The 22,083-nt window shown below is 44.6% G+C and overlaps 2 protein-coding genes across 7 annotated transcripts; both read left to right on the top strand.

Moving 5' to 3' along the window:
* The first annotated feature begins 10,464 nt into the window (after positions 1-10,464).
* Positions 10,465-16,057, top strand: LOC133898718 (NAC domain-containing protein 43-like). Of its 4 annotated transcripts, none has more exons than XR_009906258.1 (4): positions 10,465-10,981; positions 11,339-11,616; positions 11,987-13,715; positions 15,945-16,057. XR_009906258.1 is itself a non-coding variant. In XM_062339398.1 (3 exons), exons 1-3 carry the CDS (start codon positions 10,810-10,812, stop codon positions 12,722-12,724), a joined length of 1,188 nt encoding a protein of 395 aa, XP_062195382.1. In that variant the 5' UTR covers positions 10,465-10,809; the 3' UTR covers positions 12,725-13,792. The 4 variants fall into 4 exon arrangements, 1 of the variants encoding a protein (XP_062195382.1); XR_009906257.1 differs by lacking the exon at positions 15,945-16,057 and adding an exon at positions 14,146-14,425; XR_009906256.1 differs by lacking the exon at positions 15,945-16,057 and adding an exon at positions 14,143-14,425.
* A 76-nt stretch (positions 16,058-16,133) lies between these two features.
* LOC133898719 (polyadenylate-binding protein-interacting protein 11-like) lies at positions 16,134-21,835 on the top strand. Of its 3 annotated transcripts, none has more exons than XR_009906259.1 (10): positions 16,134-16,844; positions 16,930-17,055; positions 19,526-19,570; positions 19,639-19,711; positions 19,795-19,907; positions 20,003-20,062; positions 20,142-20,189; positions 20,275-20,380; positions 21,287-21,348; positions 21,429-21,835. XR_009906259.1 is itself a non-coding variant. In XM_062339399.1 (10 exons), the coding sequence occupies exons 1-10, from the start codon at positions 16,533-16,535 to the stop codon at positions 21,484-21,486; spliced, it is 966 nt and encodes a 321-aa protein (XP_062195383.1). In that variant the 5' UTR covers positions 16,139-16,532; the 3' UTR covers positions 21,487-21,835. The 3 variants fall into 3 exon arrangements, 2 of the variants coding, with proteins under 2 accessions (XP_062195384.1, XP_062195383.1); XM_062339399.1 differs by having other exon boundaries at positions 16,139-16,844; positions 20,312-20,380; XM_062339400.1 differs by lacking the exon at positions 20,275-20,380 and having other exon boundaries at positions 16,135-16,844.
* The last annotated feature ends 248 nt before the right edge of the window (positions 21,836-22,083 follow it).

Raw genomic sequence — 22,083 nt, 5'->3', positions numbered from 1 at the left:
AATTTGTAATGGATGATAAGTGATACTATTAACCCGTTACTTGTTAGAATGAATAGGAGACGAGTGAATAATATCACCTATCATCTTTAATTATACTCACCCGTCATTTATTATAAGTCATAGGTGACGGGTTAATAGTATCACCCGTCACCTATGACTTATTATATGTGACGGGTGACTTTTATAACCCGTCACCTATGACCTATATGTATTTATAGGTCGAGTCTCCGTGCGTCCTCCTCTATGTCATTTTACCTAAGTCATTTCTCTCATCTACGCTAGGGTTCATTGCCGCATTCGAAGCCCCGCCGCCTAGAGCTTTTCTACCGCCCTCTCGTTACCACCACTCTCAAAGCCTTGCCGCCCCCCGCCCTCTACTACGTGACCCCAAGCCGCCTCCGAGGACTCGGTCGCCATCGAAGCCCTCTCCTCCACGCGCCGCCACACTCAGAGCACCACCTCCCTCGTCCCCAACATGTCGCGGCCTCCCCACGCGCCATCGTGCTTCCTCATTGTCCTTGACAGCCACCCTGGCCTCCTCCTTTCCCACGAGCTGTGTGCCCTGGCCTCCTCCTTCCCCACGAGGCAAATGGTTAGGTTTTGGAGAGATTGTGCCCTGTAGGCTGTTGTAGCTCGTGAATTGGTGATATGCTAGGTGGGTTTCGCTTGTCCTGGCTGGAATTGCTCGATTTGGATTTGGGGAAGTGCTGACTGCTACCTTTGCTTTTTAGTTTCGTATTATAGTAGTGTTGTTCGCATAAATTCCCAAGGTAAGTGTCAATATCACAATTTAGTAAAATGCAAACAATGGTAGCCTACCAGTCAGGAATCCAAAAAGTCCCAAAACTCAATATGTCCCTACATTTCACCAGTTCAATGAGAAAAGTCATCAAAATCCTAATATATTGTGTGACTGACCGAAGAAATTCAATTGTAACTTGGTGCATGTCGCACATGGTTATTATTGTGTGTCAGTTTTATTTTGACTTGCGATCGCTCAAGTTTATACCATGATTACATATATCAATTTATGTAGGTATATTTAGAAATTAGAATTGACTTAAAAAATGATATGAAAATTGACCTATCATATATGTTCCATGAGTCTCTATTTCACCATACAAGTGGATCTTGTTTTGGTTGTCCCGAATTGATTTTTTGGCCTTGTGTGCAATACTGTAATTATACCACAAACCATAATAGGTACTATCGACAAACTATATTTAGAAACCATATATACTTGATCAAAAGAAAATCCTTTGAATATACCTTGTTCTTAACCTTGATTCCTTTTCTTTCCTTAAGAAATCATGGGACAAAAGAGAGTTGTCACCCCTCAGAAACCGCAAGCATAGAGGATTCTAGCACTAGGGGCCGCTCCGGCATAAGATGGGATGGATAGGAGCCTAAGCCCGCGCCGGTCGTCCTCCTCCGATAGCAGCGAAAGCCAGTATCACAACTCGAGTCCTGTTCCATGCGAGCAGGAAAGCCGATGTCAAGCAAGTAGCGAAGAATACGATTTTGCTGAAGAGGTATTGAGCTGAGTCAATACATTTTATATTTCTTGAATGGAGGAATATTTTTTATTTATGTCAACTCCCCTTGTTTTCTCTCTAGATGGAGGAAGCACACTCTTCAATCCAAACAGCTGATAGTGGTGCATGAGCCCAAAAACCATGGTCACAAATATAGTAGTTGACGGACAAGGTTACTATCACGGGAATTGATGTTGATGGGCTGCCTACAGATGAAAGGTCTTGAACAGATTCCAGAGGGTTGCATGGCTCATTGCTCGGGAGAGGGTGCTAATAACGACTAAGTTTGATGACCTTAGTGATGAAGCGAAGAGGGACTTATTCGATAATATCTTCAATGAGTATCTGGAGTACCCTGGAAACATGAGTGAGCATCAAACGATCGCCATGATCAATGCAACAATGAAAGTGATCGTGAAACTTCACCTAAGCTTTAAGAGCAAGCTTGATAATCGGTTCTTGGCTAAAGGGGTGGCGCCCTTCGAGAGGTACAAGCACTTGAAAGAGGAAGATTGGGATGCTTTTGTGCATATGAAGAACTCTGAGCAGTTCAAAAAGGAGAGTGAAGAGAAGAAGCAGCTTTGGGCTAGGAACAAGGACAACCACAGGACCGGCACAATAGGGTACATGGGGAAAAGGGCGAAATAGCAAGCATGGGATGAAAAGTTAGCCAAAGAAGGCTGTGAGAATCCTTGGTTGCAATTCCCAGGACGAGCGAGATCATATTTGAGTGCAAGGGGTGAAATGTTCAAAAGCGGACAATCACATTTAGAAACAGTGAATCCCAGTCAGTTGCAGACAAAGTAAAAGAAAAGGCAACCAGGATGCAGCTAGGAAACTGGATTCCTAGCCAAGGTTTTTTCACTAGGGTCAGAGAAGACGGCTACCAAATCATAGTTATGCTCCAGAATGCAGCTAGGAAACTGGATAATCCTTCAGGGCAACCTACACATAAGTGACGAGTAACCTAGATGGTGTCTGTCACTTGTGCTATAATATAAGTGACGGATAAGCTATTAACCCGCCACTATTGTCTTTCTCCCTGACACATAGGAGACACACTTCAGTGACAGGTCACGGTTACGACCCGTCACCTATGATCATAGGTGATGGATCCTCATTCGTCACTTATGATTTGTGATCAGTGATGTATTTGGAGTGACGGGTGTGGTACTCGTCACCTATGACGGTTGTCACATGTCACCTATAGGTTTTTTTCATGCAGTGATGAGCTAGGTGGTTAGCTGCATATATATGCATGTTACTGGTAAGATATATGCATATGCATATACATGCCCCACAAGCTGTAGCATCATACTTAAATAATAAGGTGTGCGATCAACTTATAATTCAACATGTATGATGCTAGATTTAGCTTAACAATTATATGTGGAGAAGGATGTCTTCTCTTTTTTCTTGTCTAGTTAGTTATTCCGTCTGCAGGTGGCCCCGATGAACACATATACATATATATGCTTATATGCTGGGTTCAGAGTTGAGTGTTCATAGGGCCGGCCGACCACTGAAAGCTATGCCCCTCCGACCCCATCAATCATATTTCCACATCGATTCCTGATATATTCTTCTCCATTAATTTCACCTTTTCAATTTCTCCTTCCTTCTCCTCCTCTACTTTGTGTTTGATGTAGTACTACAGTAGACTTGTAGCTAGTACTCACTCAGCCTAAATTGCATCCTTACTTTTCCCCTTTTCCACGAGCAGTTACTCTAGATTTTCTAGGGTTTAATTCAAATTCAAACAAAGTTTTAAGGTCCCTATTCAAGTGGCCGCTGCTGGATTGATGAAGCTGTTCGACCTCGGTATCTTCAAAAACTAGCTTAGGAATGATCGATCACAACCACCTCACGTGTTTTCAGATTATTCGTTTCTTTTCCCGCCAACTATTAACTATTTCTTTAATTTCCAAGGATAGTTTATAGCAGCAGTACTAATTATGAATGATTGGAGATGCTTACGGACGTTCGATAATGACTTGCTAATCGATCAGTAATTGTTTCTTTTAATTTCTTCAGTATAAGATAATGTACCGCCTGGAGAGAAACACAAAGTCAATGGGAGCACGCATCAAGTGCAAATCCATCCATCGATCGCATGCAACTGAATCTGTAGCGTACAAGAGCCATAGAAGAACTACGTACAGTAGAGCGAACACACTCACAGACCATGAACCAAGTACAAATCAATTCCGACACCGTACTTGTCACGAATGAATACGGAAGTTAATTGTAACCGATTTGAGGAGAAAATTGGGACTGCTAATGACGTACGGTAGGTACGTACAAAAAAAATCTATTTTCACAATGGAAAGCGTATCTAAAAATCTGCATGAGCTTCCGATAGGTACTTGCAGGAATTCGCGAACAAATTAATATGTACTGACACCACCATACGATCAAGTTGCAAGGTGCATTTGTGTACAAAGACAAGGATACGATCGAGCATGAAACGGTGGCTGGTGTAAACGACCGTGCATGGTCCATGGATGAAGCCGTACGTACGGACCGGCAACGCGGCAGCGAGCCTTGTCCATGACCACTTGCTTCTGGACAATTTAATCACCCCCTCCGTCTGGTTAAACATTGTCTTACAAAGTTAAACTTGTCGTTGTCACAAATATTATACCGTCTCCAAGTCTATTCTTCTCACTGAAAAAATGCATCTTTTTTTATGACTGTAGGCTCTACGACATCGACAAATGTGACAAAATTAATTTCCTTTTTTTCTTTTTGATTGGAATGTGACAAAGTTTCTAATGAGCATGATATCGCTGCTAAAGCAAGCATGATTGGCAAATCCTGTGTATGCATGCAGGTCAATCAACGGCCGGCGAGTCGACACCGCAATCACTTCATTATTGTGGTTACCGGGTGCTGCACGTATAGTTGCAACGCTTTTTCCGTCATACGTTCCATCTTGATTCCATCTCGCCATGGTTCCATCTTGATTAAGAAATAATTAAATGTCAGGATATCATTGGTCACGACATCGACTAATCACGCTCGATGATATCCTGGCAGACTTGACAGTGACAAAAACAACACTGAATTTACCAAGAAAATAAGTTTTGACCGTTCATGCATTTCGATAATTTATTTTAACCTAGCTAGCTAGGCATGATTGTTTACCTAGGTTTCGTTTTAATTCAAGGGGTTAACTAGTTTGAGGCTACTACTCACACTCAGACTATGACAATGCTACTGATCGACCGGTAGAAGTTCTTTTTCTTTGGGTAAATTAGATAGACTTTGCATCCATGATGAGTAACTGAAAGAGATTAGAGAGGAGACTAAACGACGAAAATTGGTCACACAGTAGATCTAATTATTTTTATCACACTAGCTGCTGGTTTTTCCATGCATGCATGGCTGTGATTTGACCATACCTCGTTCGCTTGCATCAGCCTAGTACAAGTTGCTTTACAGGTATAGATCGACGACAAAGTGTGTGTTGAGCATGCATGGAGGTAGCCTGGATGTATTCTCCGAAATGGAAAACAAACGTATATGGACGTGCATGGGTTACTGGATCATGTTGGTTGCCATGCAGACAAACTGGAAACACTTTGAACAATGCATATACGCATTTTAAGTTTACCATTTTTTTTTGAAAAAAGGAAATGAGTACAGTCTGCAGTCATCATGTGCCTAGAGACCAATCTTATTGTCTGGTAACTCTTTTTTTTCCCAGAAAGGTGCCTGTTAGTTGCCGTGGCTGAAATAGATGATAGATATCAACTCTATTTTTTATCAATTATTTCTAATTTTCTTGACTTTTGTACACTATCATTGTACTTTCATGCCGGTGCATGACAGAACGAAAGAAACATTACTTTAGGGCGCGTTTGGTTGCTTGACCAAGAGCTCGGCCAGGCCCTACGTGTGTAAGCGCCGGTGTTTGGTTGCCTGGCCGAGCGCGGGGCCAGGCCAGAGCGCATGCACAAAATATTGTGCCAGACAGATGAATAGAAAACGGATTTCGATCGTGTTTCTCGTAAGTGTGGCTCGATCGGTGCAGTCTGAATACACATGTATTTTTTTTATTAAACTCTAGATTTTATTTTGGGTACAAGATTGATCCAAAAATTATAGATATTTTCATAAGCAAACTAGAGCTCAATAGCAAACCATTTTAATTGGTTTGATCTAAAAATCCTAAGCCAATATTTAATTAAAATTCTCTAAAGAAACCTACTTTTATAATTTATAGTAATTTTTTATAACTAAAATAAATTCCAAAAATCAGAAAAAAAAATTTACTAATATTTTTATCATGTGATGTACTAATTTATAAAAATATTTTCAACCCTAGGTTATTTGGTAAAAAAATGAGTTCTATTATAATGCAACATATATTCATACGAGCAACCAAACACGATCTCTTCTCAACTAGACTGAGAACATGCAGCTAACTAAACATACCCTATTATATCTCCCCAGCCTGACTCAACTCAGCTTGTCTCTCTAGATATGAGCCATACTGAGTCATACGGATAACCAAACGAGCCTTTAAAACCGCAGCTGGTCCATTAGAGTTACCAACTTGTCATTGAGTTTTGTACCCAGCAGTAAAGGTGTAATCGGATTAGATACAGATGAATATAGTTCATTCTGTATTCTATACTATATATTTTTTTTCAAAGTCGAAGTCGGACGCAGATAGCACCGAATAATTATTTCTTTATCATGTATCATATCCTATATTTTTTTCTCAAAGTCACAGTTAGAGCATATAGTGTTGTAAGCTTTTGGTTAGTCGGTTAGTTGAAATTTTTCACTTCATTTACATCCCTACACAGCACATCAAACAGTCTAGGGATGCAATCAAAATGAGTATTGAGAGAGTGATTGCTGAGATGTGAAAACAAAAGTATTCAGTATTATCTGTCTATGGATATATGATAATCTACCTATATATTATCATATTTTAAGTAAAATCATAATAGCTTTCTTATAACACCTAACATTCGGATAATTCAAACAGATACTAATCATCTTGTATCATATCTTATATTTTTTCCTAATCCAAAGTCGGACACGGATATTATCAAATAGTGTTGAATAGCTATTGTTGCATCCCACATTTGCTTTGCAACCCTTCGTCGGGTGGATGGGTAGAAAATATCTGTCCTATTTGCACCCCTACCTAGCAGTTAGCTTTGTTACTGCAAAATAGAAATAATTATTTGAAGCAGCAAAAAGTACACAAATATATAGATAGATGAATCAAAGAGAAGTATATATAACTCGACAAGCACATGGGACAAAATAATCACCAAAAGATTCCAGCACCGGGCCGATCATCTCAAGTATGTGTCAAGTTTTCTAAAAAAAATTTAGAAAAAAGTAGTAGTTCTAGCCTTGCATTGTCAATGCATACAACATTTGGTTTTTATTACATTATATCAGCACTTGGCTGATCATTTGGAATAAGAAAAGCAACAAACCATCGAGAAATATATATATCAGAACTTGGCTGATCATTTGGAATAAGAAAAGCAAACCATGGAGAAATATACCAAGATTTTTAATACCCCATATATACATAGTACATGCATTAATAAAAAGAAGAAACAAACCGTTCTATCTCTCTTAATTTTTGTAGGAACGAGATTGACAAGTAGAATAGGACGAATAGGTACTTAACAAATTTTTATAAAATTGATAGTCTTCTCCTATTTTGATCACCCAACGTACCTCAAACTCAAGCGGAAGCAAAAATATATAGAAGTTTTAACAGGAGAAAATTGAGGCAACACGACTCCACGGATAATATATAAACTATAGGTTTTATTTAAGATCAATTCATGTGTCTTAGTACTAGAAAGATCACAACTTAAAAAAAAACAAGAAAAGATGAGCACCGAGTAACGAAACTCTCCAAGTTGATTGTCTAGAGGAAAGAGAATTCAAGATCCCATCACATAAGCATATGTATGTGAATTTTATACCTCTAGTAACAAGAAAAATGATCTCATAAGGTACTGAAATTTCAGCCCAAAAACTAAAATGAAAATCAAAACCGGAAATCAAAAAACTTGCAAATTAATTAATAGAGGGAAACTAGGAGGAGAATTCAAGCATATGCAAAAAAATATAAACTTCATTACTCAAAGAGATCAGCCCTATTTTAGACGGATTACAAAGATTTTCCTATCAAAACTCTCACCTCTTACATAGGCTAAGCACTCATCATCATCTCTACTAAAACTCTAGCACAATGCTCTCATATGGGTGGTACAAGGGGCTCAAATGGTTGATTTATCCTCTCCTATAGCTCTACCTCTCTATTTATAGACCTAGAAAATTTGATCCATAAGTTTCCTAGCTTTTTCTCAAAATACTTCTCTCTTGTAGTACACTTCTACTTACTACCCCGGTATTTTAGTCCATTTTTTCTCCATTCATTGGATGGCCACAATGGCTTTACGACTTACCTTCGTCGCGATGCAAGCTTTGCAATAGTGCCGCGTACTCCTCCAGTCCTCCTATAGTTTTGAGCCCAAACTGCGAAACCCTAGCACGCTTCTCAAAGCGTGACTAGCCGCCACTTGCTTCTACCTAAAGCAAGCTCTCCGATGATGACGCGTATGCCCCATCTTGCGAACTTGACTGCCGGCAAGTCTCTCCCGCTCCCGATCCCTCGAGCCGCCTTGTCACTTGCACTGGCATCCTCTTTGCTTGATTTTATCAACACGACATCTGCATCCTCTGTTTCATGCATAGCTAGGATCACCCTTGACTCCGTCCGGTCATTCTTGATCGTTCGGCACCAAGCACCCGCTTTGTCACGATCACCCGTCATCGACCGCCAAGTTGCATCCATCATCTATATACCATGGAACAAGTAAACATATTTCTCCACAATTCAAAACATCTTCAGATTAGTACAAAATCAAAAACTTCAACTTAGTGTACATTCTACAGAAAATGTGAACATCGGGTATTCTGATGTGTTCTACTCCTGAACACCGAACCATCCGGTGAGTGTAACATTATCTGTTCTAGAAAAATTTTGCTCTCTGGAAGAAAAAGTCTGGCGAAAGCTTCTGGTGTTCACAATTACAACACCGAACTATCTGGCGTACATAATCAGACTTGGCGCAAAAAATCTCCTCCCTGCAGAAAATACTCCGACGCTCTCAAAGTCCATCACCGGACTATTCGGTGTTTGCTTTCATTTCTGCTTCAGCACTGAAAATGCTCCGGTGATACCCTTCGGTGTAGCCACCACAATCACCGGACTTTCCGGTGCATTAATCTCCAATTTCATCCAAAAGATTGCTCTCTGCAAGAAATAGTTCAACGAGTATATACTGCTGTCGGTGACATGGGAATCAGGGGTCCCCGAGTCCCGAGGCCAGGACAGCAGAATGCTACGTGGCGCCATCCCTCGGGGACCATCTCCCCGAGGACCGAGAAGAGCCAGTTCCGGGAGGAGTGCTTGGGGCAATGAACAGTGATCCCCGAGTACTAGAGTTCCCGACGACCCAAGAAGAGCCAGTTCCGGGAGGGTGCTCGGGGCCATGAACAGTGGTCCCCGGGTACTCGTAGTTCCCTGAGGATCCAAGAAGAATCAGTTCCGGGAGAGGCCGCTCGGGGCCATGAACAGTGGTCCCCGAGTGCTTAGAGTTCCCCGAGGACCTGAGAAGCCCCTTGCTGGTGGACCCCACAAGGGCTCATCAGTGAGGTGTCAATCGGTGGGAGGCCCGATGCTGCATTTAAGAGGGAGCATGGCCTGACACCTCCAACCACTCCCCCCCACGCCTGTCGTACTGAGTACGCCGGTCCCTGCCACCGCCTGGCAGGGGCGTGGGGGTATTTAATGCGACGGGTCCCATCGCACGTCACCTTGCGGGGCTCATGAAGGAAACAACTTAGAAATATCGTCGCTGGGCTCGAGGCATATCGCCTGCCCCCCTGCTGTGTCAGATCTGCTCTGACCGAGAGAGCATGCGGGGTAGTTCAGCGGCTGCCTGGTGGGCCCTTCCCCTTGCACCTGCTAAAGTTGAGCGTAATGGGCGACATGACCAGCGGAAGGTGCATTTTTCAACCCTGTAACGTCAAACTGCAGCTCCATGACGGTTGCTTTCCATTTATGGCTCATGGGAACTCGTGCCCCCGTTTCGGGGCATGTCGAGCCTCCCCGATGGGATAAAAGGGGAGGGGGTGCACTCCGTAGAGGAAAAAAAAGAAAGAGGCTAAGCAAGCTGAGTGGACTTGGAAGAGAAGCCACGCTGAGCAGAGATTCACCAAGCTCGAAGCAAGACCGAAACTCTAGATTTAGAAAAAAAACTTTGTAATATAAGAGATCCAGAGAAAGGCACTCCAAGAGCATTAATAGCATATCATATATACATGAGTAGGGTATTGCGCTCCGTACGGCCTGAACCTGTCTAAAATCCCTTGAGCATTTACTCTCACTAGCCGACAATCATCTGTCCCGCCTAGATCTTACATATTCGCATTAAATCCACATACGAGGTAAATCCAGAATCAGCCCCCCCGGCCGAATCTCAAAGGGGTCCCTCAGGATCCCCGCTTGCAGTGTTCATCCATCGACAACTGCCCACACCGAAACTTCCGATGAACACCAGAACATACGATGTTCACACCAGAACTTCTGATGTGTGTAATTTTTCTACGTAAAAAAGAATTCGTTAATTCAAAATATTGCCAACTCAAATTAGACATGAACCTGAATAAATATCTACAAACATGTGCTAGCTAAATTTAAAATACATCAACTGGTACTTTTTCAATTGTTTATCAATTCTACTAATCGTACAAGCATGTAGGGACCTTTCCTTTCTTTTCCTTTCTTTCTCTCTCTGTCCGTCTCTCTCAGGGGTGGGTGGCAAACTAACCTCAGTGCTGGGCTGCAGCGCACTGACCAGAACTAGAAGAGAGCAGTAGCACAGGTAGCAGCAGCAAGAGCTACGCCCAACAGCCAACAGCATGGAATGATGGCAGTATCATTCATGGACGGATGCAGATCCATCGATCGATCCGCTAATTTCTCAATCGATCTCTGCAACCCGCCCACTATATAGAAGTGCCCACCCAGCTTTCCTCCCAACGCGCCCGCTTAACTTCTTCCTCCCCTGCCCTTCCCTGCGCAGCAGCTTACTTCTTCTTCTTCCCTAACTAGGTTGCACACAGAGAGATCGAGCCAAGAACACCTATAGACCTAGGTGCGTAGCTGTGTAGCTAGAGATACAGCAGAGAGATCAGGCCGGGAGGGAGAGATCTATCAATGAGCATCTCGGTGAACGGGCAGTCGTGCGTGCCGCCGGGGTTCCGGTTCCACCCGACGGAGGAGGAGCTGCTCAACTACTACCTCCGCAAGAAGGTCGCCTCCCAGCAGATCGACCTCGACGTCATCCGCGACATCGACCTCAACAAGCTCGAGCCATGGGACATCCAAGGTACTTACGTACTCGGCTTGGTTGCACCTCATGCATCCACTAGATCGATGCACTACTCATGACCTGATGAACAACTCCAAGTCGTCATGCATGCCGGGTTTGTTGCACCTGCACCTGTGACTGCGAGTGCCATCTGCCATGGGCAGTTCCGGAGCTAGTACGAATACAACTTGCTAGTTTTATTTAGCTAACAACGTGTAGTACTAGCTCTAGCAAGATTATTAGCGGGGCATTTCTAAGCTAGGTAGGCTTGTTCATGCATCGATCAGTCGATGGATCATCAAGAAAGTGTTGTGAAGAATTGGTTAATTTGATCTGTTCAATTATTATAACTGGTTAATCGCTGTGCTCTTTCAGAGAAATGTAAGATCGGCTCCGGGCCGCAGAACGACTGGTACTTCTTCAGCCACAAGGACAAGAAGTACCCGACGGGGACGCGCACGAACCGCGCCACGGCGGCGGGGTTCTGGAAGGCCACCGGCCGCGACAAGGCCATCTACAACGCCGTCAAGCGCATCGGCATGCGCAAGACGCTCGTCTTCTACAAAGGCCGCGCCCCGCACGGCCAGAAGTTAGACTGGATCATGCACGAGTACCGCCTCGACGACCCCTCCGGCGACGCCGACGCCGCCACGGTAAGCCACGCCATCGATTATAAGCCTCGATCCCCTAATTAAACAACAACTAATTAATCTCTGCACCAATTCACGTACACCGCCATTAATTATTGCCGTCAGTAACAATTATATGGCGGTGGTGGTGCAATGATAGGAGTACGGGCACCCGCCTTGATTTGATCCACCTCCAGCATCTCCATCGCCCTTTTTTTCTTCTTCTTCTTTCTCTTGCGTGGAGGTGGAGTGGAGAGAGCAGTAGCAAATAGGAGCCAACCAGTAATTATTAAACTTTTTCCATGTGCTTCATTTGTTCCAAAAGGTAGCAATAATTAACACCTGCCTTGCCTTTGTTGGCTCGTCGCCGATGCTGTCATGTGCTCATGGCCAGGTCACTGCTGCTACTGCGTCGTCGGACGCCGGCCAGGAGGATGGCTGGGTGGTGTGCAGGGTGTTCGAGAAGAAGCACCATCACAAGGAGTCCGGAGGAGGCGGCAGCGGCAAGAACGACCACGGCGGAGGCGACCACGGGCACGGCGCCAAGGCGGCGGCGCACGGCCTGCAGTACTCCTCCAGCAACGACGCCCTCGACCAGATGCTGCAGTACATGGGCAAGTCGTGCAAGCAGGAGCACGAGCTTTTCTCGCCGCCGGGCGGTGGCAGTGACGTGGGGAGGGCGGTGTCGAGGTTCCCACGGCCCATCGAGGCCGTGCTCGGCTGCCACGGGCTTACGAAGCTGCCTCCGCTCGAGAGCCCGTCTGTCACGGCGCTGACGCCGCACGTGCCCAGCGATGCGCCGGCCGGCTCGGGCGGCGACGACCTCCACGGCGCCGGGATCACGGACTGGGCCATGATGGACCGGCTCGTGGCGTCGCACCTCAACGGGTATCCCGACGCGTCGACGGACCAGCTGTGCAGCTTCATCGGCGGCGGCGGCGCGGACGGGCTCGCCTTCGACTCCGCCGGCGCCACGACGAGGCTGCTCGCCGGCGGCCCGGACTCCAGCGGCAGCGACGACGACCTGTGGAGCTTCGCGCGGTCGGCGGCCACGTCGACAGAACGGGCTTGCAGTACGTGGTGCCGTGGCACCTCGCCTCGTAGCAGCCGCCGCACGACCAGCCCTCGTTGAAGAGAGCGCGGTCGTCGTCTCCAGCTCGTACCCCTGCTGGAACAGGGGACGTCGTGCACATGATGCATCCATGCATGCACAGGTGCGGTACGGTGTGGCAGTGGGTTAGAGAGTAGAGACGTGCACACGGGCGCGCACAGCTGCCGTCTCGTCCCTCCCAACGAGCACAACCAGATCCGGCACCTCCGCCCCGGGCCGCACGTACGCTGCCCCGGGCCACACGTACGCCTCACGAATCACGACTTGGATCTCCTCTATGCATGCGATACCGATACATTGTCTCGTGGGTGTCTTCTTCCTCTGGCGCCGGCAGCGGCTCGTCCAGACGTCCACCCACGACGTCGACGTCTGGAAAATTAAGCTCGCCGTCGACGAGCAGTTGGTGATTCTCCACGTCCATGTCCATGCCACGGGCGGAGTAGGCGATTGACTCGGCCAGAGCCATGCAACATACGGTGCTCGAGAGATTGCCATGGGTCGAGCCCAGCGTAGATTGTGTGTCATATTGGCTGGAAAGTAGATGCTTTGTAGGAGGACTGTCATTATGGGCATTACTGCTAGCTTACTCTGATGGATCTACATACAATACGAAAGAAAATAAGCTACAGTTGACACTCCCATGCTGCTTCATAGTAGTATCCTCAGGATAGGTTAGTTGAAGCTTGGTCATCAGTTACCCCTGCTGATGCGTCATCAACCTGCCTCCTAATCCTAGGTTCAGACCGTGCACAGTGATCCTCTAGTCCAATTAAGATCCTCGGGTTAGTCTAATTAAGCTCCTGCGTGCGCGCGCCCTGCCAACGTCACAGGTTGGCTTGTGCACTGGCATGCACTCAGCCGCCGTCCGAACGAGCTGCGGCAATGCATCGGCCACAAAGAAGACGCGCGAGCTGCAACAGCCGAGCCGAAACGAGCGATGGCTCCCGCGGCGGCGCGGGCAGACGATCCCAGCCCCAGGCAACGCTGCCTCAGGGCACTTGGAGCTTTAAAGGTCTGGTTTGTTTCGTCCAACCCTATATAACAAACTAGTATTTGCTTATCTATTCTTATATAGAAGTTTGTTCAATTATTTTTATAATAGATACAGTTTGCATAAGTTATTTTGACTATACGATATATCTAAATCGAGCTTCACTCGTATCTAGTTGGGCAGATACATACTGTATGAGCTACAATATCAATAGAACCCACTCGTTAGTCTCAGATCGTAGGATTATTATATCTATTCATATAGAAAAACAAACATCTTTATAGATTCATAGTATCCGCTCATTCAACCAACAAAATACTTGCACTTAACAAACGAACCAGATTTGCTGCACTACGCCTTCGCCACGCAGGCCTCTCTCTCTCACGGCCAAAGCAACAAAGCGTTGCAGTGCTCGGATATTCTCCTGATCTCTCTCTCTCTCCCGCAGAAGGCAGTTGCAGACCAGAGAGGAACACGCATGTCAGGTGCTCAGTTTGGACTTTGGAGCAGCGGATGCAGCCCACGAGCCTAAAGGAGACTTGTTTAACCCATAGTCTATTATTTAACCGAATGCAGATGAGATGGAGAAATACCGTCTAGTATTTAATCAATGTTCTATTAGATATTTTGACATCGTCTAAACTATAGTATACATAGTTATTACTGTTTTATAATATTACAGGTGAGTCTTATTGATAATTTTTATAGACCATACATTATAATATATGTTATTTTTATTACTGTATGGAAATATGAATCTTAGAGTATATTTGTTAGAGCTATCTCTGATTCAAATTCTTTGCTGAGAACGATGTTTTGAAGGAATTGATTCTATAGTAATTTTCTAAAATAAAATATATAAAGATAGTGATTCTACGCGGTAAGTGAATCAGAGGAAACTGTTTTTTCAGCTTCACACCTTCTAATTTATTTTAGAGAATAACTCTCACGAATTTCACTCAGATAGCTAAAAAGTACTATTTGACATAGCTCCTCTTAATTAAAAAAAAACTGCTCTGAAAACTTTTTATAAAAAAAACTGTTCATACCGTGCGGCCGGGCCGGGCGAACTCTGGTAGTCTTGTGCTGAGATCAGCATGCAAGAACCTTCCTCTTTCTCTTTTCTTCCGTGCCTCACACCCTTGCGATATCTTGTTATCGCAACCATGGCCCTGGTTGCTGTCTGACATGGTTTTCGTGAAAGAATAATTGAGATCAATGTTAAGCTAAATAGTATCACCTGAATGTTGTAACCGGTGCCTATTTGTTGGAATACCATAATCTTTTTTCACGAGCTGACTACAGTAATGCTCACACACCACACCTAAAGTCATAGGCCATTTTGTACCCTCGTGTTCATCAGTATCGTCAAAGGACTACTGTACTTTATAAGTACAGGTAAGTCACGCATGCATGACCATTGTCGTGTTCACTGTGCACTTGAATCTCTAAAGATCCGAGTGTATATTTTATCCTATATAGCAGTGGCGGATCTAAAGGGTGGCACGGGTGGATCGTGGATCACCTAAGAATTTGCACCGACGAGCGGAGCAGCAGCGAGCAGAGCCAGAGCCAAAGCTCGCCTTCACCTTCGCCGATCGGCAGCAGGAGCGAGGAGATGCAGAGTTTTTTCTCTTCGTGTTTATGGTAGACCCGTTTCAAGAAGTATTGGGTTGGGTCTTCTGTTTCTAGAAGCTTATTTTCGTATTTGGTGGGAATCACCTTGCCTATATGTGGGTGTGAAACGATGGATTTAGTGCGGATTGTCAGTCTGATTTGATCTAGGAGGTAGATAATTTTGTGTTTTTTTAGATCAAGGTGTATGGACCGACGGTTTGAATTTCATACGAGTGAGGGATTTGCTACTATTGAATCCTGCATGCAACTTGTGCAGTTGTGTTGCGTTGGACATTAAAATGGAACTGTGGTGTTAATGTGTGCGTACTATTTTTGGGCATGACAAGGGGAGCAGTAGCGCGCGAGCACAGCGAGCGGAGAAGCTCGATTCCTGTCCGTTCGGCCGTCCCTCAGCGGCCCAGCCTACAGCGCCGCCGGCCTGGGTTCGACTACAAAGTGCGATTTGGATCACCCTTGTCTAAAATTCTGGATCCACCATTGCTATATAGATTTTGGAGACTCAAATGCGCAATTTAACATATATATAGATCTAGATGTCACATATATTTAGGTTTATATTATGCATAAGAGTTAAAATTAAATTGCTAATAACTAACATTTTATCTTTATCAGAGTGCCAATACACTCTGCGCTACTGTAGCTTCGCCCCTCGCCATTGTCCTGCGAGAATTCGGGGGACTTGTTGCAAATAAGCCCTCACAGATGAAGCTTTTGTAAAATTCGAAACCTGGCGAGGGGTTTCCTGGCAAAAGCGCAGGCCGGCGCAAAGCGCAAAGCAACTCCCCTGCCTCCGAGCAACAAGAGAGAGAGAGAGAGAGAGAGAGAGAGAGCCGGCACATCTCCCCTCCCCTCTCCCGTCCTCCCCTGCGCCGGTCGCCTCTGCCCCGACCTGCTGTGCTGCCGCTGCTGTCCCCCCCCCCCCCCCCTCGCCGCTGCGCAGGCGCACCAACCCGCCGATCGATCATGCTCGCCTAGTCTTGTGACCGACAACCCCCTCTCCCTCCCTCCGCGGTTGGCTCTCGCCTGCCTGCCCCCTTCCCCGATCCGCCTCCGCTGCCTCTCTCTCTCTCTCTATATATATATATACCCGCCTCGGCACCTCCGACTCCGCCCCCGAACCTTCCAGAACCCTCATCCTCCCGAGACCCTCAACCGACGAGCGCCTGCCTCGCTCCCTCCTCCCGCACCTGATCGATTCCGATGGCCGTAGTCGAGACATCCGCCGACCACGCCTCACCCCGCACGGAGGAGCAGGGCTCTGGCTCCGACGCCGGGCAGCGCGAGATGCGGGATCTGGAGGAGCTCCTCTCCAAGCTCAACCCCATGGCCGAGGAGTTCGTCCCGCCATCCCTCGCCTCCCCCGTAGCCGCCGGGGCCGGGGCCACCCCCGCGCCGCTCTCCCCCGCCGCGTACGGGTACTACCCCGCCAACGGCGGATTCGCGGCCTCCTCGCCGGGGCACAGTGGGGTCGTCGGGTTCCCCACCGGCGACGGGCCCGCCGGCCGCGGCAGGGTAAGGATCGATTGCGACGCCGTGAGGTGCTCTCGTTTCCATCTGTTTCCGATGTCAACGTTTAATGATCCAGTCTTCGCTGCAGAAGAAGGGGGGAGCAGGGTTCGGCCACGGGCACCCCGGCAGGCGGCGGACCAACAGCCGCACCACCATGGCGCAGCGCGACGAGGTGATCCGCCGCACCGTCTACGTCTCCGACATCGACCACCAGGTCAGCCCACGGATCCGGCCCTGCACAAACCCTCTTTCCGATTCATTTCGTCATGTCTCGTTCTTCGTGTCTGCGTTTAATCACATCAATTGGACATTTTTTCCTCCTCCGCTACGAGTTTACCTATCTATTGATCTATCTGTGATGTCAATTCGTTATATTTTTGCCACTCGTGATTATTACTCGGTTAGATTTGGGGTTCTGTGCATGCATGCCTGCTCCTGAGCGGGATGAGATCATGAGGTGAGACGAGACTGTGTAATGGGTGGATGGTTGGGATGTAGTCTACGCCACCATGTAGGTGTTGGCGTGTTGCTGCTATGAGCCACCCTTTTGTTGCTTTGGTAGATTTGGATGCCACTTTTCGCTAGTATATTTGGCCCTTGTTCGCTATTTGTTCCATGCGGAATCTGGAAAGTTGTATGGGCTGTTTTACCTTTTATGTGCTTGGGTATGGTGCAGTGAGCCTTTAGTATTGTTCTTCTCTGATTATGGGGTTTGTTTTCTTGGCTTCGTGTACCATGTGTTTCTGTCTGCGGCATGTCGCCTAGCTGTCATGCATGCAATGTGTGCCATCGAATTTCTTATTGGATTAGGATATAATTATATTACTGGCTTTATCTAAGACGTATGTGGACTGTCTGATCACCTATATGTAGCAGTTTCTTTACTAGGCAGTGTAACATTGAAGCATCTTGTTGGTGAGCCCTGCTTTGATGTTCCTTTTATGGACTGATAGTGTGACACCAGGAAAAGGGCAATGACTATCTAAATCATGCCCTTTTGTAGATAGACTACTAGAAATCTTAGGTGCCTCTGCTCTATGAATTCCCGCATTTATCAAAGGATGTCAAATTTGAGAATGAATTCACAAGTTTTCCTATTTAGTGGAACACATGTAGGAACGTATTTTGTGGATTTCTGTTGATGTGTGCGTACAGTTATCTCTATGCTTTTCATGCATTCCTTGGGAGGTCTTGACTTTAGATAATGTATTTATAAGCATGTAGGTCATGTTGATACTCCTGCTTGTTGTTGCAAGGTTTGTATCTGTTTGACTGTTTATAATTGACATGAATGCTTAAAGTCATAGCTTGGAGTGATTCCGTCATATTTGCATATTGGAAAGGAGTACCAAAATACTTATCTGGGCATGAGTATTACTATCACAAGGTTTAGTGACTGCATTATGTTCTTTTAGGGTATGGCTATCTGTATTTCGTTAGATATATTTATCCTTGTAGGTTTGCAATTGTTTTCCTTAAAAAAACTGTATTTTTTAGAACACCTATCTTTGCAAGACACAACCTGCCATATTCCATGGTTGTTTATATAGGAAGAAAGAGCTCTCTTTCTCTTTGGCATCATTGTCTTGTCTAACATAAGTATAGGAAGTACAACACATTATGAAGTCTTTTGTACCTCATTGATATTTATTAATCAGTCATACAGACTGTGTCTTGCACGTGTTTAATGGATTTACACATCAGAATAGTTGCCAGTTGTTACATACTTTGCTGAAGCATGGCCACTAGTATTCTGTCTTAAATGAAATCTATTGAGAGAAATGTACAAGGAGGAAGTTAATATATGTAGATATCTTCTTTAGTGTCATACTAGGCGTTGTTTGCTTGTGAATCTGTAGGAGAGCAGGTGTTTGGTAGTCTGAATTCCATGTGTTTCACCAGGTTTTGTTGGCTCCCCTCATGGAAAACATTACTATGTTGTTTTCTAGAACCAGTTCATGGGGTTATTTGAGCTTTAGGGTGTAGCAGTTCATGGGGTTATTTGAGCTTTAGGGTGTAGCTGGCTCAATTTTTTGTTCTATGTTGTTTTTAAGTCATTGTTAGGCCTCATTGGAAAATAATATATTGCTTTCTTGGTGTCGGTGGGCCCATGTCTTCACCTAGATGTTCAAGGCCACAACTCGTCTTTAGTCTTTTTCCATCTTTGGTTTGCTCCTGGTATAAAGCTGTAATGGGCAAATTCCCTGTTTTATTTTAATTGAAAAGGAAAGCACATTATTTTTGCTTAATATGTAGAATGTAGAATACTTTTGCAGTCTACATGTTTGAGTCTGGCCCACTGGTAGAGCTATGTAAAGTTTTTCAGTGATAGTTAAGCATTTTGGTGATTTTCTATGTAAAGCTTCTTGGTAATAGTTAATCAGTTGGTGTGTTTTTAATACGTGAGGTTCCTATTGTACCTTTGTATGCCTTTCGTTTTCTTTTTCTTTTGTAATACCTGATAACTTGGCCTTTTTTGCCAATTTGAGCTGAGAATGTTGGGTAATGTATAAGGGCGGCTATGGTCCTACTGCTGGATCCTATTCTGTAGATTTTGTTAGCTTCTTCTGTTCATTGTTTATTGAATATTGTAGTGTGTTAAATAATATTCAGATCTATTTTCATTTAATGTCCAATTGGCAATTATATGTAGTTTAGATGCTAATTTATTTCTTGTTGTTTAGGTCACTGAAGAGAACCTGGCAGCTCTATTTATCAACTGTGGGCAGGTACATTTATCAGCTCCCCATTTGTTTTACAATGCAACCATACATAATCTTGGGTATTCTTTCTGAAGGTTGTGGATTGTCGCATGTGTGGGGACCCAAATTCAGTTCTTCGTTTTGCTTTCATAGAGTTCACTGATGAGGGTAATTGATCGAGCCATAACTGAATTTGCTTACTTTGTGTAATTAGTCAACTTCCCATTGGTTAAAAAACATCCCTGTTGCAGAGGGTGCAAGAGCTGCTCTAAATCTGTCAGGAACGGTGCTTGGATATTATCCTGTCAGGGTTCTGCCATCGAAAACTGCCATCGCACCAGTCAACCCAACATTCCTGCCCAGGGTAAGCAACCTTTCAGGAATCAACATGTTTGTCTCAGGTCTGCAGTGGTCTGCAGTCGGATCTCTAAAAATTTATCCCTTTGCTGTGGTCTGCAGTCTGATGATGAACGTGAAATGTGTGCAAGGACTATTTACTGCACAAACATTGACAAGAAGGTTTGCTACCCTACAATTATACTATGTCTGTGTATTCCTTGCAGTTATGTTTCTGTTTTAATATATGCACTTACTGCAGGTCACTCAGGCAGATCTGAAATTGTTCTTTGCGTCAATCTGTGGAGAGGTTGGTCATTCTTTACTTCAATTTTTCTTTCCCTTCTGTACTATCTGTATTTCTATGGGCCTTGTAGAAATGACAATTCGAGCAGCAGATTGTTTGTTGGCTCATTGCAATGCCTGCTACAGGTCTTTCGGCTGAGGTTGCTTGGTGACTACCATCATTCTACTCGCATAGCCTTTGTGGAGTTTGTGATGGTTAGCATACCTTATCTATTTCATATTTGTGCAGAAACTGCCTGCAGTATACATCTTGAAAAAAAATAGCATTACTGGTGGATGAAAACACATTATATCATTTCCAAATACTAAAATGCTAAAAGGTGTTACTCGGGTAGCATGCCATAACTTTGCTTGCAGAAGAATATCCTGTACTGTCCACATAGCAGAATTTGTGGGTCACTAGTTTTAGTTCTCATCACCCAAATTAATTAGCCATAGAATAATTGCAGAACCTATCATGTTTTGAGCTGAAATCAAAGAACAATGAATTTGGATGTCTTTGGTTTTTAAAAGAAAAGTTAACTTGTAACTTTTATCTTCAGTTATAATAGTATTTCCAGGAATGGCTGAGTGAATCGAATTTGGTTGGTTGATTGGTGCCTCTGAGTTAAGGTGTGCTGTTCAAATGTCTAACTTTGCGTGCCAATCTATGCTGATTGTTTAAGAATGTCTTGAAAGCCTAAAGTTTCCCTAAATCCTAAGTAGAACTGTTACAACTTGTGCCTTGTCGTCATGCTTAGGGTACTACTAACTTGGTTGTACTGAGCATTGTCAGCAGTTTGGAATATTTATCACTAGTTACTACTATATGCTATATAACTTGTCTGTTCCATGCACTGAATCACTGTCTTTAGCCTTTGGGGCATTTGCAAATACCTCCCTGGTTTTTTATTTTTTGCAAGGATGCCACTCGAATGACAGTTTTAATGGCAAACTTGCAATAACATCAGAAGTAGTGGTTTCTTGTTTTGGTGAAGCGAAATTTCATTGATTCGATTTTTTTTTTGTAAAAGCAATATTCTTAAATGGTGCTTGTTCTTTGTTTCCCTCACTTTCATAATGAAACCCTATCTTGAGATACATTTATTTCTTAATTTTCAGGCCGAAAGTGCTACTGCTGCTCTCAACTGCAGTGGTGTGATACTGGGATCCTTGCCAATAAGGTAAAAGTTTGATCTTTTAACACTTTGCAATGGTAGAAGCTTGACATATGAATAACAGAGTTGACTTGTTGGTATTTCAGGGTGAGCCCCTCAAAGACTCCTGTGCGTCCCCGTGCGCCTCGCCAGTTGATGCACTAGATGCTGTAGGTACAGGAGGTGCTGATGGCACTGCTTATATATAATAGAGATAGACATATATGAAAGGGAAATCGAGATATATGCCTTCTTTTTTAGTTATGGGCTCGACCTTTTTTACTGTACCATCAGTAAGTATCTATGCTCCGGAGAGGGGACACCGGGATCAGGTTGGGTCTTTTTACCTTGCACATAGAGCTTCTTAGAATGAAGCGGTCTGACGCTTATGTCCTTGGTGCAACAAGGCAAAACTCCTGGACTTTTGTCTCTGTTCAGTTGTTTGCTGTGTCTTGGTTGCTACTCAAAACATGGGAATTACTTGGAAATGACGAACGCTTACCGTTATGCCCTACATTTTGCCTCCATGCTATTTTGTTGTTCTTCAGGTTGCTCATCATATTTTGTAGTGTTCTTATATGATAGGGCATAACTCATTTGTCGGATTTGCATTCGCCCGTGGCGAGGTTGTATGTTCTTAACTTTGCTTATGTGCAGTTTGAACGTTTTTTTACAGCTACAGCTTTTGCAGTATTGTTACATTGCGCAATCTTTTTTCAAGGATGTTACATTGCGCAGTTTTTTTAGACGATGTTACATTGC

This window comes from Phragmites australis, chromosome 18 (genome assembly GCF_958298935.1).
Source record: "Phragmites australis chromosome 18, lpPhrAust1.1, whole genome shotgun sequence".
Taxonomy (NCBI): Eukaryota; Viridiplantae; Streptophyta; class Magnoliopsida; order Poales; family Poaceae; genus Phragmites; species Phragmites australis.
This window is presented reverse-complemented; position numbering and strand designations above follow the sequence as displayed.

Excerpts from the sequence above, each read along its gene's own strand:
- LOC133898718 (XM_062339398.1), top strand. The coding sequence starts at position 10,810 with ATGAGCATCTCGGTGAACGGGCAGTCGTGCGTGCCGCCGGGGTTCCGG. Across the intron at positions 10,982-11,338 it reads CGAGCCATGGGACATCCAAG|AGAAATGTAAGATCGGCTCC; the intron begins GTACTTACGTAC and ends GTGCTCTTTCAG. Across the intron at positions 11,617-11,986 it reads GCGACGCCGACGCCGCCACG|GTCACTGCTGCTACTGCGTC; the intron begins GTAAGCCACGCC and ends GCTCATGGCCAG.
- LOC133898719 (XM_062339399.1), top strand. The coding sequence starts at position 16,533 with ATGGCCGTAGTCGAGACATCCGCCGACCACGCCTCACCCCGCACGGAG. Across the intron at positions 19,908-20,002 it reads ACCCAACATTCCTGCCCAGG|TCTGATGATGAACGTGAAAT; the intron begins GTAAGCAACCTT and ends TGTGGTCTGCAG. Across the intron at positions 20,190-20,311 it reads TTGCGTCAATCTGTGGAGAG|GTCTTTCGGCTGAGGTTGCT; the intron begins GTTGGTCATTCT and ends TGCCTGCTACAG.